This window comes from Bison bison, unplaced genomic scaffold (assembly GCF_000754665.1).
Source record: "Bison bison bison isolate TAMUID 2011002044 unplaced genomic scaffold, Bison_UMD1.0 scf7180017864104, whole genome shotgun sequence".
Taxonomy (NCBI): domain Eukaryota; kingdom Metazoa; phylum Chordata; class Mammalia; order Artiodactyla; family Bovidae; genus Bison; species Bison bison.
In genome coordinates this window covers 500,893-518,235 of record NW_011494676.1, presented here as the reverse complement: position 1 = coordinate 518,235, position 17,343 = coordinate 500,893, and the positions used below count along the sequence as shown (strand labels likewise).

Below are 17,343 nucleotides of genomic sequence, written 5' to 3'. Positions count from 1 at the left end.
CCTTGCAGTCCAAGGGTCTCTCAAGAGTCTTCTCCAACACCACAGTTCAAAAGCATCAATTCTTCGGCGCTCAGCCTTCTTCACAGTCCAACTCTCACATCCATACATGACCACAGGAAAAACCATAGCCTTGACTAGACGAACCTTTGTTGGCAAAGTAATGTGTCTGCTTTTGAATATGCTGTCTAGGTTGGTCATAACTTTCCTTCCAAGGAGTAAGTGTCTTTTAATTTCATGGCTGCAGTCACCATCTGCAGTGATTTTCGAGCCCCCCAAAAGAAAGTCAGCCACTGTTTCTGCATCTATTTGTCACTGAGTTATACATTTAAAAAATGATTAATGGGCTTTCCTGGTGATCCAGTGGTTAAGAATCCATCTGTTGATGCAGGTGACACAGGTTTGATCTCTGGTCCAAGAAGATCGCACGTGCCACAAGACAACTAAGCCGGTGTACCACAACTATTAACCCTGTGCAGCACCCCCCCCCCCAAAAAAAAAGACATTAAAATGGCTTAAAGAGGAAGACTTGACACCATAAAACTTTAAGAAAACATAGACAAAACATTCTCTGACATAAATGTTTTCTTTAGTCGATATCCCAAGGCAAAAGAAAATTAAAGCAAAACTAAACAAGTAGGGTGTAATTAAACTCAGAAGCTTTTGCACAGCAAAGGAAACCATTAACAAAAAGACAAGTTATGGACTGGGAGAAAGTATTTGCAAATAATGTCACTGACAAGGGTTTATTTTCCAAAATATAGCTCATTCAGCTCAATTAAAAAAAAAAAACTGTCAAAAAATGGACAGAACACTTAAAATTGTGTTTTCTCCAAGGACAACATCCAGATGGCTAACAGGCACCTGAAAAGATACTCGACATCACTGTATTAGAGAAATGCAAGTCAAAACAATAGTGAAGAATCACCTCACACAGAACTGGTCATCATCAAAAAGCGTACAAATAATAAATGCTGGAGAAGGTGTGGAGAAAAAGGAACCCTCCTATAGTGTTAGTGGAACTTAAATTGGTACAGCTACTATGGAGAACAACATGGAAGTTCCTTAAAAATTAAAAGATACATATTCCCCAGTGTTCATAGCAGCACTGTTTACCACAGCAAGACATGGAAGCCACCTAAGTATCCATCAGCAGATGAATGGATAAAGAAGATATAAGTTATAAATGATACAATGACTTTATTTACAAAATAAAAACAGATTCACAGGTATAGAAAACAAATTTATGGTTACCAAAGGCAGAAAAAGAATGGATAAATAAGGTTCAGATTAATAGATTCTGCTATATATAAAATGGATAAACAACAAGGTCCTACTGTATAGCACAGGGAACTATATTTGATACCTTGTAATAACCTATAATGGAAAAGAATAGGAAAAAGAATATATATGTGTGTGTATATAACCAAATTACACTGCTTTACACCAGAAATTAAAGCAACATTATAAATCAATTCTACTTCAATTTTTCTTAAAGAAAGAAAAATATATTAGGAAGCCAAATCAAAAGGATCATATACCATGATCCAGTGTGAGATACATTCCAAGGATGCAAGGGTGGTTCATCTGTAAATCAACATAATAATCACATTAACAAAAAGAATTAAAAAACATGATCATCTTAATAGAGGCAGAAAAAGCATTTGACAAAATTCAACACCCAGTTATAAAAACTCTCAATAAAGTGGGTACAGAAAGAACATCTTTCAGCATAATATTATAGGCAGTATATGACAAATCCACTACTAAAATAATACTCTGTGGTGATGAACTGAAAGCTGTCCTTCTAAGAATAGGAACAAAGCAATGATGTATATATACTCTTGCCATTCTTATTCAACATAGTATTGGAAATTCTCACCAGAGCAATTAGGCAGGAAAAAGAAATAAAAGGTATTGGAACAGAAGAAGTATAACTGTCACTATTTGTGGATGACATGATTTTATATAGTTGTTATTTACTCACTTAATCATGTCCAATTCTTTAGTGATCTCGTGGACTGTAGCCCACTAGGTTCCTCTGTCCTTGGAATTTCCCAGGGATTGAATCTGTGTCTCCTGCATTGCAGGCAGATTCTTTACTGCTGAGCCACCATGGAAGCCATAATTTTGTATAGAGAAAATTTTAAAAACTCCACCAAAAGCTTATTCGAAACAATAAGCAAATACAATTAACTTTCAGTATACGGAATCATTATACAAAAATCAATTTCATTTCTGTGTTAACAATGAGATAGCAGAAAAGCAAATTAAGAGAAAAAGCAATCCCATTTAGAATCACAACAAAAAAGAATGAAATACCTAGGATAAATTTAATCAAGGAGGTAAAAGACTTGTGCACTGAAAACTGTAAGACATTGTTGAAAATAACTGAAGACACAAATAAATGGAAAGATATTTCAAGCTCATGGATTGAAAGAATTAACATTGTCAAGTGTTCATACTACCTAAAGCAATCTATAGGTTCAGTGCAATCCCCATCAAAATCCCTATCAAACATCAAAGGATGTTTTCCACCAAAATAGAAAAGAAATTCTAAAATTTATATGAAACCACAAAAGAACCTGAATAGCCAAAGCAATACTGAGAAAAAAGAACACAAAACTATAGTAGGCATCACACACCCTGATATCAAATGATACTACAAGGCCACAATAACAAAAAACAGCATGGTATTGATAGAAAAACAGATACATTGATCAGTGAAACAGAATTGGAAGCCCAGAAATCTATGCATTTATGTACAACTAATTTACAGCAGAGACGCAAAGAATATACAATGGAGAGTCTCTTCAGTAAATGGTGGGGTAAGAAACAAGAGCAACATAAAAAAGCTAAACTAGGCCACTGGACTCATACTGTACACAAAAACTAACTCAAAATGAATTAAACTTAATGTAAGATCTGAAACCATAAAACTCCTAGAAGAAGAAAACATAGGCTGTACATGCTGACATTGGTCTTAACATTATTTTTCTGGATATGTCTGCCCAGGCAAGCAATACAAAAGGAAAAATAAACAAATGGGATTACATCAAACTAAAAAGTTTCTGTATAACAAGGAAAACCATCAATAAAACAGAAACATAGCCTACTGAATGGGAGAAGAGATCTGCAAATCAAATATCTGATAAGGGGTTAATACCCCAAATATAAATAACCCATACAACTCAACAACAGAAAAACCAATAACTTGCTTTAAAAAATGAGCAGAGGAGCTGAATGGACATTTTTTCCAGAGAAGATATACAAATGGCCAATAGGCAGATGATGTTGAACATTACTAATTGTTAGGGAAATGAAAAAAACCACAGTGAGCCATCACCTCATACCCGTTAGAATGACTGTTTTCAAAAACGCATGAAATAACAAGTGTTTGAGAGGATTTGAAAAAAATGGAATCCTCATACACTGCTGGTGGGAGTGTAAATCCATGCAGCCACTGTGGAAAACAGTATGGAGATTCCTCAAAAAATTAAGAATAAAACTACTGTATGGTCTGAGTATTTATACCAAGAATACGAAAGTACTGATTGGAAAAGATTAATGCACCCCTATGTCCATCACAGCATTATTTACAATAGCTAAGAAATGTAAACATTGTAAGTGTCCATTGATGGTTGAATGGATAAAGAAAAATGTGACATATATATATATATATATGTATGTATGTATGTATGTATGTATGTATGTATACACACACACACAAAATGGAGTACCACTCAACCATTTAAAAAAAAGATGATCTCTTTCCCTTTGGCTCACCACTGAAAATCCTGGTGTCACCATGGGCCGCCGCCCCGCTGGGTGTTACCAGTATTGTGAGAACAGATCAGATCAGTCGCTGAGTCATGTCCGACTCTTTGCGACCCCGTGAATCGCAGCACGCCAGGCCTCCCTGTCCATCACCAACTCCCGGAGTTCACTCAGACTCACATCCATCGAGTCAGTGATGTCATCCAGCCATCTCATCCTCTGTCGTCCCCTTCTCCTCTTGCCCCCAATCCCTCCCAGCATCAGTCTTTTCCAATGAGTCAACTCTTCGCATGAGGTGGCCATAGTACTGGAGTTTCAGCTTTAGCATTATTCCTTCCAAAGAAATCCCAGGGCTGATCTCCTTCAGAATGGACTGGTTGGATCTCCTTCAGAATGGACTGGTTGGACTCTTGCAGTCCAAGGGACTCTCAAGAGTCTTCTCCAACACCACAGTTCAAAAGCATCAATTCTTCGGTCCTCAGCCTTCTTCACAGTCCAACTCTCACATCCATACATGACCACAGGAAAAACCATAGCCTTGACTAGACGAACCTTTGTTGGCAAAGTAATGTGTCTGCTTTGGAATATGCTATCTGGGTTGGTCATAACTTTCCTTCCAAGGAGTAATCGTCTCTTAATTTCATGGCTGCAGTCACCATCTGTAGTGATTTTGGAGCCCAGAAAAATAAAGTCTGACACTGTTTCCACTGTTTCCCCATCTATTTCCCATGAAGTAGTGGGACCAGATGCCATGATCTTCGTTTTCTGAACGTTGAGCTTTAAGCCAACTTTTTCACTCTGTGTTTTAAAAATTAAAAATAAAAATAAATAACCAAACACACACACACATAGATACAGAGGACCAAGTAGTGGTTACCAGCGTGGGAGGGTGGTAAAGTGTGAAGTGGATAAAGGGAGTCAGCTGTATGGTGATGGATGGAAAATTAAACTTTGATTATAAGTATGCTCATGAATGTATATAGAAGTAGAAATATAAGGTACTCATTAAACATGTAAACCAGCATTAAAGTTCAATATGTCATCCATAACCTCATTTATGTTACCAATAAAAAGTGTCAAACAAGACTTTTTTAAGATTTTAGCCCTAGACATCAGAAAAAAATGATTTAAAATAAACATGAAAAGACATTTGGAAAATAATTTTTAAATTAATTTTTATTTATGTATTTTTGGCTGTGCTGGGTGTTCGTTGTGGCACACAGGGTCCTCACTGCTGTGCACTGTGTTTCTCTAGTTGCAGTGGGTGAGAGCTGCTCTAGAAGCGGTATGTGGCCTGCTCCTTGCAGTGACTTCTCTTGTTGCGGAGCAGGGCTCTAGGGCATGTGGGCTTAGATGCCCCACAGCATGTGGGATCTTAGTTCCCAGACCAGGGATGGAACCGTTTCCCTGCATTGGGCTTCCCTGGTGGCTCAGCTGGTAAAGAATCTGCCTGCAGTATGGGATACCTGGGTTCCATCCCTGGGTTGGGAAGATCCCCTGGAGAAGGGAAAGGCTACTCACTCCAGTATTTTGGCCTGGAGAATTCAATGGACTGTATAGTCCACGGGGTCACAAAGAGTCGGATACAACTGAGCGACATTCAGTTTCCCTTTCCCCTGCATTGGCAGGTGGATTCTTAACCACTGGACCATGAGGTAAGTCCCTGGAAAATAATTTTGTTGACAACTTTATTTTCATATTTCTAGTTTGAGACGCAAGTTTAACACTTTTGTGTCTCACTTTTTCTTTCTTCTCAGGGATCCATCTGTCTCTAAATCTATAGAACGAATCTTTAAAATCTGGGAAGATAGAAATGTATACCCAGAAGAAATGATTATGGCATTAAGAGAAGCTTTGAGTAAGTATCCTTTCTCTCTGAAAAGAAAGACTGAATCATTATTCAGTCTTTAAAATTATATGTACTTTACAGGTCCAGTCCTTTTGCTTATTAATGAAAGACAAAGTTTGGGATATGGCCCTATTTGTTTAAAATTAAATAACTGTACAAATCTGTTTGCATTAATTTAAGTAGAATGGTTTGGAGAGGGTTGAATTTGGGTTTTTTGACTTAAGAAAAGGCAAGCATATTAAGTGATGATCATTAATTAATTTTCTCCAGCCCTGTCCTCTTACTTTTGGGAGAGTTTTTAGACAAGGTTTCAGTTTTCACTAAATTATTTGATACATTAATCATATATTGATATTCTTCAGTCTCTTTTAGTTTAGATTTACAGTAAGTTTTGTACAGGTGTTTTTAAAAGTATTTAGTTTCTATGTGATTAGATTCGTGTAATAAAGTCAGTGAGTAGAAGTTGGTGATATTTGATAACATGACTGTAATTTGACTAGAAATTTGCTTTAAAAATAGCATCTTCTAAGAAGCTGTTAAATTCTTCATTTGAGTGAGTTACCTAGTGTTTTTAAACTTCCTACCCTATTCTCCAAATTAGTTATTTCTTTGATACAGAAATCATGTTTATTTGACAGCTTCTTAGATCTGGTGGGTGTTTTTATCTTTTTGTAAAAATAAAAGAAAAGGAAAGAAAGAAACAACACACAGTCTCGGATTGCCTTTTTTCAACTTTGACACTGAAGTGGACAGACAGAACAGCTTCCCATAACGCCAGATTGCAAAACTGAAATGTTTTCCAGGTACCACTTTCAAAACTCAGAAGCAGCTGAAAGAAAATCTGAACAAACAACCGAATAAGCAGTGGAAGAAATCACAAAGTAAGGAACAAAATCTCAACTAATATAAATTACCTCCTCTTTTTGGAGCAGAAGAAAATGTAGACCATTTGACATCGTACCTGGCATAAACCATGGGCAAGCCTGTGTTTTCCAGGCCTGGGAGGCTCCCAGTGACTTACACTAACCAAGCCATCATGGAGTTACTTCTTTAAAAAAAATAAAAATACTTTTAAACAAAGGAAATGCAGAAAAAGGGTTTAAATGTGTGAAGATTCAAGAGTAGTTGGGGGATTGGAAGAAGAAAAAAATACATGATAGTGCCCGGGGTACCTTTAAGGTTCAAAGCTATGTGAAGTTAGAGGCAGCTGGCATTACAACCGAGCTGAAGAGGAGACTAGGCGTTAAGAAGCATTTCTGTGGGAGCCATGAAATCCTTCAGATTTGGGGAGATACTCTACCAGATTAGACATGGGCCTCAAATCCTGGCCAGAAGCCATTCTCTTAACAGGAGCTCCTGCTGTGTTTATCATGTTTACCCAGCATGAGATCATGGGAGTGGAATACTGCATGTGATAGGCTGCTGTGGGCCAAACTGAGGAATGTTGAGAAAGATTTGAAGGTGTGGAGGGAACAAGGTAAAAGACAGACTTGGGAGGTGAAACAAGACACTTGGGATGGTTTTGCTCCAGCAAGCATGTGATATTCATCATGATTAAGGGAGTCCTTTCACATCCTTTTGGTCGTAAGTTGCATGCTTAGGAACAGCAAGAGTCATCATTTCAGCCAAAGTTCAACCACAGTAGTATTGTACCTAGAACTTTTCCTGCCTGTTTTTGCTTTGAATTGAGTCAGCAGAAAAAAGAAATCCAAAACTAAACACATAGGAATAGAGTTGATGCTTGGAAGTAAATTTTCTTCAGCCAGTGATCAGAATTAATTGGATGTCCTGCTCCTGGACACCTTTAATTTGAGGTGTTAAGATCCTGTTACACTCAGTCAGTATAGGCAGAAAGATACTTCATGTATCTCCAAGTCAGTAATTCTAGGACTTCAGACTTACAGAGTATATTGGAGGTAAGTAGGTTAAACCTATCTAAATAGTACATATTTTTATACTGACCATGCTTGGGAGTTTTCAGTTTACATATCCACTGTATGTTCTAAGCGTTATGATTTAAATGTGCATGTTTGACATATATTCAAAGAGTATATACCCTCAACTATAAAGCTGAAAAATTTCCTAAATAATTAGTCAACATTTTTTGTCTATATTCTTAAATAACCTTTTGTTTAATTCAACAGCATCCACGAATCCAAAAGCTGCTCTCAAGTCTAAGATAGTTGCTGAATTTCGAGTAAGTTACAGAATATGTCCCCTGTGCCAAAGTATTATCCAATCCTTTTGTGTTATAGTTTTCTGTATAGTTCATCCTGTAAGATTTCTTTTTATTGAATTATGCATCCATTATATTTTAAACATATTGAAACTCTCTAAAACTCAAGAGTTTTATCTGTATGCCAGTTGAAGTCTGTATTAAACCCGAAGAAGGGGTTCATCTTCCTATGAAACTATTAAATTAAAATTTACTTAAAGTTAACATACTAAAACTATCTAATTCAAATTGAAAGAAGAGATAAATGGATCTTTGCCTGTTTCAATCTTAACTTTATATCCATAAATTATCTTTGAATAACATGAAAAAGATTTTTTAAAGTATATAACTGAAAATATGGTTTTGATACAAGAATTGATGTTGATATCCCTGATTCTGAGGAAATACGAAGGTTTTTGCTTCTCATGGTTTAGTTAGGTGTTAGTCATGTTTTACTTTGGTGTAGAAAGATAGAGTAAGAGGATGATTTCATAAATGAAGTATGACCCTGGTCCGTGTTCAGTCTCAGGCCCTCATTGAAGAGCTGTTGCTGTACAAGCGCTCAGAAGATCAGATAGAACTGAAAGAAAAACAGCTGTCAACCATGAGGGTGGATGTGTGCAGCACAGAAACTCTCAAGTGCTTAAAAGGTAATCTTACATCCTTCTAAATAGAATAAGTCAGGTTCTCTTTCCAGATGTGTCATTTCAAGAAATCAGACTGACTGCTTCCATAAAGAGAACCTCAGGTTGTAGAGAACTGCTGTGGCACCTGTTTCCCAGGTTGTGATTTCATGCATGTCAGTTTCATAAATAAATTCCTAGCCTTCAAATTTTACACCTTAGAAACAATGGTACATGCCACTTATATCTCCATTAAGTTAGAGAAAAATAAATTAAAAAAATTTTTAATAAGTATATTCTATCCTTTTCCCCACTTCTAGTCCTTTCTTGATGTATCAGGCTATGATGGACAGGTGTATTTCATGTGTGTGATTATGTGGTTTGTGTTCACTCTTCAGTAAGGTCACTGTAGGGAACTCCCTGGCAATTTCAGTGGTTAAAACATGGCACTTTGACTGCCGTGGCCTGGGTTCGACCACTGGTCAGGGAACCAAGATCCTGCAAGCCAAACAGCACAGCCTAAATAAATAAGGTCACTATAATACCTCATAAAGTCTAATCACTTTCTTTCCCTTACATTGTAGATTATAAATAATAATCATAGTAATTTATTAGAATGTGAATCTCATGAAAGTAGAAATTATCCTTATTTGTTCTTCCAATATCTTAGTGCCTAGACTAAATACCTGGTATGTAATAAATACTTGATAAATATTTTTGAAATAATAAGTAAATAGCTACCGAACTATTTGTTGTGGCACCTATTTTGTTCTTGTACCATGCTTTAAATTGAACATGTATTATCTACTTTAATCCTCAGAACAACCCAGAAGCATGTTAAAAACCTCCACTTTGTACATAAGAAATCTGAGACTTCATAAGGAGATACGAAACTTGCCCAAGTTCCACAGCTAATAAAATGCAGAGCCTAAATTTATATCTATACCTAAGGCTCTATTCCAACATCACTGGGCAAAAAGTACTTAGGAGAATAAGTAAAAAGATGGTAATGTCACTGTTGTTGAAAAACAATTCATGGTACTTTTCTAATTTCAAATTACCAAGGATCTTCTCCAGAGAGGAAAGAATTTCTAAGCATGATACACACAGAGGTTACTTTATCTTTACTTTTTTGAGCCTCTGTTTTTTTCCTCAAAGGGATACATCTTACTATAATCTATAGTGTAAAAGTTAATGGTATATAAAAAAAAAGTTAATGGTGTGTAAGTGTATAGAATTGAGCCTCATTCCATTATTCCTAAGTAGCAGGGTGACATCAGATTTGTGAATTAAAGCAATCAGCAAACTTTCATTTAGTTGAACTTTATCTGAATTACAAGTACTTTCATGATGTACTCTTGCTTCAACCTAGCAGGATCACATGAAACATTTAAATAATCTGTTTTGTGATTTTTTGTGTGTGTGATTTAGGGAAGCTTCTTTAAGGTGTAACTATGAGACTAAGAAAATATAGAATACTTCCTCTTGTTATTTTAGATAAGACAGGTGGGAAGAAGTTCTCCAAAGAATTTGAAGAGGCAAGTGCCAAGCTGGAGGAATTTGTGAATGGATTGGATAAGCAGGTGAAAAATGGGCCCTCGTTAACAGAAGCACTGGAAAATGCTGGAATTTTCTATGAAGCACAGTACAAAGAAGTAAAAGTGGTGGCCAATGTAAGTAATGATTAATACTGTCTTAACATCAGTTGCTGTCTGTATATCTGTGACTATTTATAGGTGTTATTTAACTCTATAGGGATAAGCATTATTATTTCTAGTTCACAGATGAAGAAGTTACTTTTGAAGGTTAGTAACCTTGTACAAGGTCGTAATATAGCTAGCAAGTGAAGCCATCTGAATTAAGACCTAGGTCTTTCTGAGGATTTCCTTGGTGGTACAGTGGTTGAGACTCTATGCTCCCCATGTAGCAGGTATGGGTTCGATCCCTGGTCGGGGAACTGGATCCCACATGCTACAAATAAGAGTTCCATATCGCAACTGAAGAGTCGCACATGCTGCAACTAAGACCTGACGCAGCCAAATAAATAAATCTTAAAAAAAAAAAGGAGCTAGGTCTTTCTGATGCTAAAGACCATTAAGCTTTGCTAAAGCCTTATGTCTCAGTTTTTCAGTGGCTATGTGCCACGTTACTATTACAGAATATAAAATTGGGCAGAAGTATGTATACTTTTTTTAAACCCAGAAAGCTACATGGAAATATTGTAATTGAATTTCAGCTCAGTTAAGGACCCTCTTTTTCCCCACCTCGACTGGAAGAGGGATTGATATTTGGACATTTGTCTGTAACGGCTCTTGAAAGAAACTGCTTTGTACTTTTTTTTTTTTCTTTTTTTTTTAAAGTTTTAATCACTGTATACGGTTATAGAGGGGCTTTCCAGGTGGCACTAGTGGTAAAGAATCTGCCTGCCAATTCAGGAGACATGGGTTCAATCCCTGGGTCAGGAAGATCCCCTGGAGGAGGAAATGGCAACCAACTCTAGTGTTCTTGCCTGGAAAATAGACAGTGGAGCGTGTGGGCTACATACAGTCTATGGGATCATGGAGTCAGACACAACTGAGCATGCATGCGCACATGGTTATTAGAGGATGTAGTTCTTTAATTATTACTATTTTTTGGCCACACTGGAGCTTTTGGGATCTTAATTCCCCATCCAGGTATTGAACCCACGCCTTTGGGAGTGAAAACTCTGAGTCCTAACTACTGGACCCCCAGGGAATTCCCAGTATATAATTCTTTATATCCAACGAATCCCACTTCTTAGACACAGTTTCTTTTAACTCATTTAGCTGTTTTTTCTGGTATTTACCTCTATATTTCTGAATTATGTACTCATATTATTCTTTCTTGATTTATACTGTATAAGAAATATTCATTGGGACTTTAGCAGTCCAGTGGTTAAGATGCCATTCTTCCACTGCAGGGATATGGGTTTGATCCCTGGTTTGGGGAACTAAGATCCCACTTGCTGTGGGGCGTGACCAAAAATAAAAGAAAAAAGGAAATATCTGTTAACTTCTTCATGTGACAAATGAAGATTTAGCTTATAGTCACCTCCCTAGCCTCTTCTCCCAGTATCATTATAACTTTAAAATCTGTTGATTATCCTGTAATTTGAAATACTAAATTTACTATTTTTTTGAGCACTTATTCTAGGTTCCCCACTTTATAAAATTAAAATAATAACATTCCTGTTCTTTCCCATTATTTTCTTCTGTCCCTTCAGTTTCTCAGCATCACTAAACTATACTTTTACATTTTCTGGGTTGATAATACTTACATTCCACCCTATAATTATAATTAAGTCTTCTTTGCTTTAAAGGCTGAAAATTAATAAGCAAAAAACATTCACCATAACTGTGTGAACATTGTTCACTACAAGGTTTTATAGTAACTTGGTTATAGTAGAGAGTTTTTGTTTTTTCCTAGAATTTCTGTTTTTCTTGTTTGCCTTTAGCTTTTTTTTTTTTTGTCTCTCTAGATTCTGTATCCCATCAGATATTCCAAATCCGTGTTTTCCCCCAGAGACCTTCCTATCAGAGCTTGTATTCTGCTCTATTTTAGGTATTTAGATCTCATCCTAGGACTATTCTTTACTGCTTTTCTGAGCTGAGGCCTCTATTTGCCAATTTCCATGTCTTCTTTTCTTGGTTTTCTCTCCTGTTTTGCTAGAGTATATCCTCTATTAATTTCCCAAAAGAAGAGTTTGTGAAGGATGACTTCTGGGTCTCTCTATTTTAAAATGTCTTTATTTTGTTTTTACATTTGCTCTGATAGGTTGGCTGGTTGAAGATCATTTTCCCTCACAGCTTAAAAAGCATCAGTCCATTGTCATTAATGTTGTTGAAATGAAATCTTTGCAAGGTCTTTGTAGGTGAAACTTTTTTCTCTGGAAGCATTTAGGGGTATTTTTTGTGATGTTCTGACATTTTGCAATGATATATTTACAGGTGAGGTTTTTGTTTTGCATTCATTATGGGTTAGTTGGAGGGCTTTTTCAGCCTGAATTCTGAGATAATTTCTTTATCTCCTTTTTCTTGGAAATTGATTAATCAAATGTTAGACTTCCTAGGTTGATCCTCTAGGTGTCCTGTGTTTTTCATGTTTCATCAACCTTGATCTTTTTGTTCTGCTTTCTGGAAGATCTAGAGTCTTTTTCCTTCCTCTAGTTAACTTGATTTTTCTCTTTTATGATTCTGACTTTCTTAAAAATCAGATACTACCTCTTTTTTCTTTTCATATTTAAGAATGAGATATGAAAAAATTGATTGGGAAAGCTCTCTATACATAGATAGGAATTATCTGAGTTTATCGCAAGTATAGTAAAGTCTGTGTAGATAAGGAGCTGGCTGTTAGGGTGGAAGGAGTCCTAAATGTCAGAAAGCTGGAATCTTTTTGCCAGGATACTGTAACTCTTTAGAGAAGAACTCATATTTTTTTGCCTGGGGCATAGTGCCTTACCTGCCACATCAGGATTGCAGAGGAGTTGGTATTGAGTGTTGGGTATTCACACTTTTAATTTCTAATTTCAACCCCTCTATTCATTCCACTTTTTTATACTCATCGTTTCTTGGAGCAAAACTTCTCAGGGATTCTGCAAGACAGAATCTTTCCCAGGTGTAACTTCCTTTCTGCATATTCCTAACCTCATTTTTCTCCGCCCTCACTTCTTACCGCTCATCACTTCTTACTCTTACAGCTCGTTCTGTTTTCTAAAAATTTGTAGAAACCTTTTTCTCAAATATGCTGCTGGTTTATACTTTTGTGTTGCATTACTAGTCATTTATAGGTGTTCAGGAGGGAGAGACACTAAATGGGAGTGGTCAGTTTACCATTTTTACTCAAAGACCATTTTGTGATTTTTGAGTAGTGAACCATCATCACTTATTTATGAAATTATATAAAATGATTTAGTGTGCTTTGGAGGATCCACAGCAAATGGCTGGGAGAAGTTTATTCAGCTAACAGTCATTCCAACTCTTTGCTAAATCATGTCCAACTCTTGGCAACCCCATGGACTGCACCCTGCCTGGCTCTTCTGTCCATGGGATTTCCCAGGCAAGAATACCGGAGTGGATTGCCATTTCCTGCTTCAGGGGATCGTCCCGACCCAGTGTCTCCTGCATTGCAGACAGATGCTTTACCATTGAGCCACCAAAGAAGCGCTTCATTGAGCACATGCAATTGCAATTCTGTATAATAGAAACTGTAGTAAAGGTAACTATAGGGTGGTAGGAGAACAGATTGAATAGGTACTTGAGCTAATTTGGGAGTGGGGATCGGGAATATGGAGAAAATTTTTCCCAAAAGGAGCTAAACTCTGAAGTTGCAGTAATTAGCTAAATGAAAGCTCTTATTCTCATTCTCAAGCATGGGAATAAAAGTGAGCATGGCAAAATTGGTGGGCCTGAAAGTTGTTTCTTATAGGTGAGCATTTATGAGGAAGTGATAAGTAAAACTGGAGAGGGTGTCAAGAACATGGTCCTGAAAGGTGTATGTTTATTCTAAGGTCTTTGAATTTTACCCTGAAAGCAGTGGGAAACAATTGTAGCATTTTAATTTTGCTAGTGATGTGATCAGGTTTGCATTTTAGAATCAAGATAGCAGAATGGAGAATAGGAGACTATTAGAGCCAGGGAGGGAGAAGGCAGTGGCACCCCACTCTAGTACTCTTGCCTGGAAAATCCCATGGACGGACGGAGGAGCCTGGTAGGCTGCAGTCCATGGGGTCGCTAAGAGTCGAACATGACTGAGCGACTTCACTGTTCACTTTTATGCATTGGAGAAGGAAATGGTAACCCACTCCAGTGTTCTTGCCTGGAGAATCCCAGGGACAGGGGAGCCTGGTGGGCTGCCGTCTGGGATCTCACAGAGTCAGACACGACTGAAGGAAGCTACTTAGCAGCAGCAGCAGCAGCAGACCCAGGGAGACAAGTGAGTAGGTTATTTAAATAATCTGGATTGACTTATATGGAAACACTTAAACCTTTAAACGATATTTTCAGAAAGTTTTTACTTGGAAACTGAGAGCTACAACATGTATATGCGCACACAGTTAAAATTTCACAAAATAAAACTTGTTCTTGTTATATGCAATACACTGGGAGATTTTCTTTTATATTATTTCATTTCCTATACTTTTTCTTACTTTTAAGATGAATATTTATTTATTTAGACTTTTTTTCTTTTTTTTGTTTTGCTGTGCTTGGTCTTTGTTGCTGTGTGCAGGCTTCTCATTGCAGTGGCTTCCCTTGTTGCAGAGCATGGGCTCTAGAGCCACGGTCTCAGTAGTTGTGATACACAGGCTTAGTTGCCCCATGGCACGTGGAATCTTCCCGCCTCGGGGATCGAACCCATGTCCCCTGCAGGACTAGCAGGAAACAATAGTAAGATTCCCTTCCCTAAGATCTTTATGCCATTGTTAACTTTTTACTTATGTATATTTTATATAATTTTTATTATTTTTCTTAAACAGTCAGTAGACTTTTAAATTAAGGGGAAAATAGTCCTCTGTATTTACCATTTCTGGTATTTTTCATTCCTTTTTGCAAATCCAGATTTCCATCTAAGATCATTTTCCTTCAGCCTAAAGTCTAACATTTCTTGTAGTGCAGAACTGTTGGTGATGAACTTCTCAGTTTTTAATCTTAAAAATGTCTTTATTTTACATTCTTGAGAAATATTTTCACTGGATAAAGAATTCTAAATTGGCATTTTTTTTCCTTTCATTACCAAAAAACATTCCTTTACCTGTCTTCCCTTGTTGTAATGAGATGTCAGCTGTGCCTAGATTTCTTCTTTGTAGTTATCCTGCTGCAGAGGGATAAAGAGGGTTCACTGAGTGTTTTGCATCTGTGGTTTGATACTGTTAATCAATTTTAGAACCTATACAACTATTATCTTTTAAAATATTTCTTCTTTTTCATTCCTCTTCCTTCTGGGACTCCAGTTATACATCCCATGTGTTCTTAGATTTCTGCTCTTTCATTCCTTTTTCTCACTGGACTAATTTTTGGGTACTTAGTATTTGTTGTTGTTTAGTTGCCAAGTTGTATCCAACTCTTTGAGATCCCATGGACTGTGGCCCGCTAGGCTCCTCTGTCCATGGGATTTCCCCAGCAAAATTACTAGAGTGGGTTACCATTTCCTTCTCCAGGGGATCTTCCCAACCCAGGAGTTGAACCCACGTCTGCTGCATTGGCAAGTGGATTCTTCACTGCTGAGCCACCAGGGAAGCACTTGTCTTCAAATATTCTTTATTCCACTGAGTAAAGTCTGCTGTATTTTTCAGTTCTAGAATTTTCATTTGGTTCTTTCTTAGAGTTGCTTTTCTTTGTTGAGTTTTCCAGTCTAGTCATCTGTTCTTCATCTTTTCCTAAAAATTTTTCAATGGATTTGTAATTACTGTCTTAAAAACCTTATGTATGTATTCTAGTATCTGGGTCATCTCTAGGTATACTATTGACTGTTTTATGATTTGTGTGTGCGTGTATACTTTAATCATATCTATATGTTGTCTCTTTGCATGTCTAAGAATTTATTTTTTAGGAGACATTTTGAGTGATACTTGTGGAAGCTCTGAATTGTGTCATTTTCCTTTAACAAATGTTTTTGGGTTTTTTTTTTTCCTGGCAATTAGTTAAATTATCTGTGGATTACTATGATGTAAAGGCTTTGGTTTTAGGCTTTCTTAGGATGAGTTTATTTGGACATAGTCCTTAGTCTTAGAACATGGTCCTTACTCCTAATCCATGGCCTTTGTGGCATTTTAATAAGAAGTAAAGGTGTTTACTAAGCCTCTCTAACTTATTGCATGAACTCTTAACTCTGCCTGGCACTGGGCACTGCTGAAATCTCTGCTCAGATCTTTAACTTCATAGTTTCCTTGGAGATATCATCAAAGGAGCTATATCCACCATCCAGATTTATGTTTTTATTGTTATATATTTTAATTATACACACACAGATTTTACAGTTGTTTCATCTCATCAACATTTATTTAGTGTTTAAACTTTTTTATTGTACTGCATTTAGTTGCTGTTAATATTTTCTCTTTATCTTTGGTCTTCAGTAGTTAAAACAGTGATCTGCCTAGGTGTGGTCTTCATTCATCTGATTTAGGGTTTGCAGAACCTTGAATCAGTGGTGTATTAATTTACTAGGACTGCTGTAACAAAGTATCTGAGAGTGGATAGCTCAAACCTACATTAATTTATTGTCTTATACTTCTGGAGACTGTAAGCCCAAAATCAAGGTGTTATTAGCAGTGTTAATTCTTTCGGAGGGCTGTGAGGGAACGTTCTGTTCCTGGCTTCTCTATTTAACTTGTAGAAGAGGGTTGTTTCCTCCTTATGTCTCTTCACATGGCCTCTTTGTTTCTAAATTTTCACTTTTAATTAAGACTACCTGTCATACTGCTCTAAGGCCCATCCTGATGACTTCCTTTTAACTTGATTACCTTTAAAAACTCTTATCTCCAAATAAGGTCATAGTCTGAAGTATAGGGTTAGGACTTCAGTATACAATTATGAGGGGATATAATTCAACCCTTAACAAGTGCCTTAATGTTTTTCATAAATTTGGGGGTGTTTTCTTGTCAAATACAGTCTCTATTACATTATATCGCCTCTCTTCTTGGAACTCTGTTAATTTGTATATTAGATCTCATCGGTGTTCCAAATGTCTTTTTATGTTCCTCTCTGTATTTTCCATTCTTTCCCTTCAGTGCTTCTCTTCTAGATATTTTCTACTAACCAGGCTTCTAATGCATTAATTCTTTCTTCTGCTGAATTTTACCTATTATTTAACCCATTGGTTAATTTAGTTGGCTTATTTTTCAGTTTTAGAATTGCCTTTTTTTTTTT

General features: G+C 36.7%; 1 protein-coding gene across 4 annotated transcripts in view; it reads left to right on the top strand.

The window, feature by feature from the left end:
- RPRD2 (regulation of nuclear pre-mRNA domain containing 2) overlaps positions 1–17,343 on the top strand; it is a 92,451-nt gene that overhangs the window by 59,484 nt on the left and 15,624 nt on the right. For 2 of the 4 annotated variants that reach the window (XM_010838707.1, XM_010838706.1), the window contains exons 3-7: positions 5,532–5,632; positions 6,427–6,504; positions 7,768–7,820; positions 8,362–8,488; positions 9,959–10,134. In XM_010838707.1, the coding sequence (XP_010837009.1) occupies positions 5,532–5,632; positions 6,427–6,504; positions 7,768–7,820; positions 8,362–8,488; positions 9,959–10,134 (535 nt within the window). The remainder of the gene's footprint in view (positions 1–5,531; positions 5,633–6,426; positions 6,505–7,767; positions 7,821–8,361; positions 8,489–9,958; positions 10,135–17,343) is intronic. The other 2 variants (XM_010838709.1, XM_010838710.1) reach the window with 1 other exon arrangement.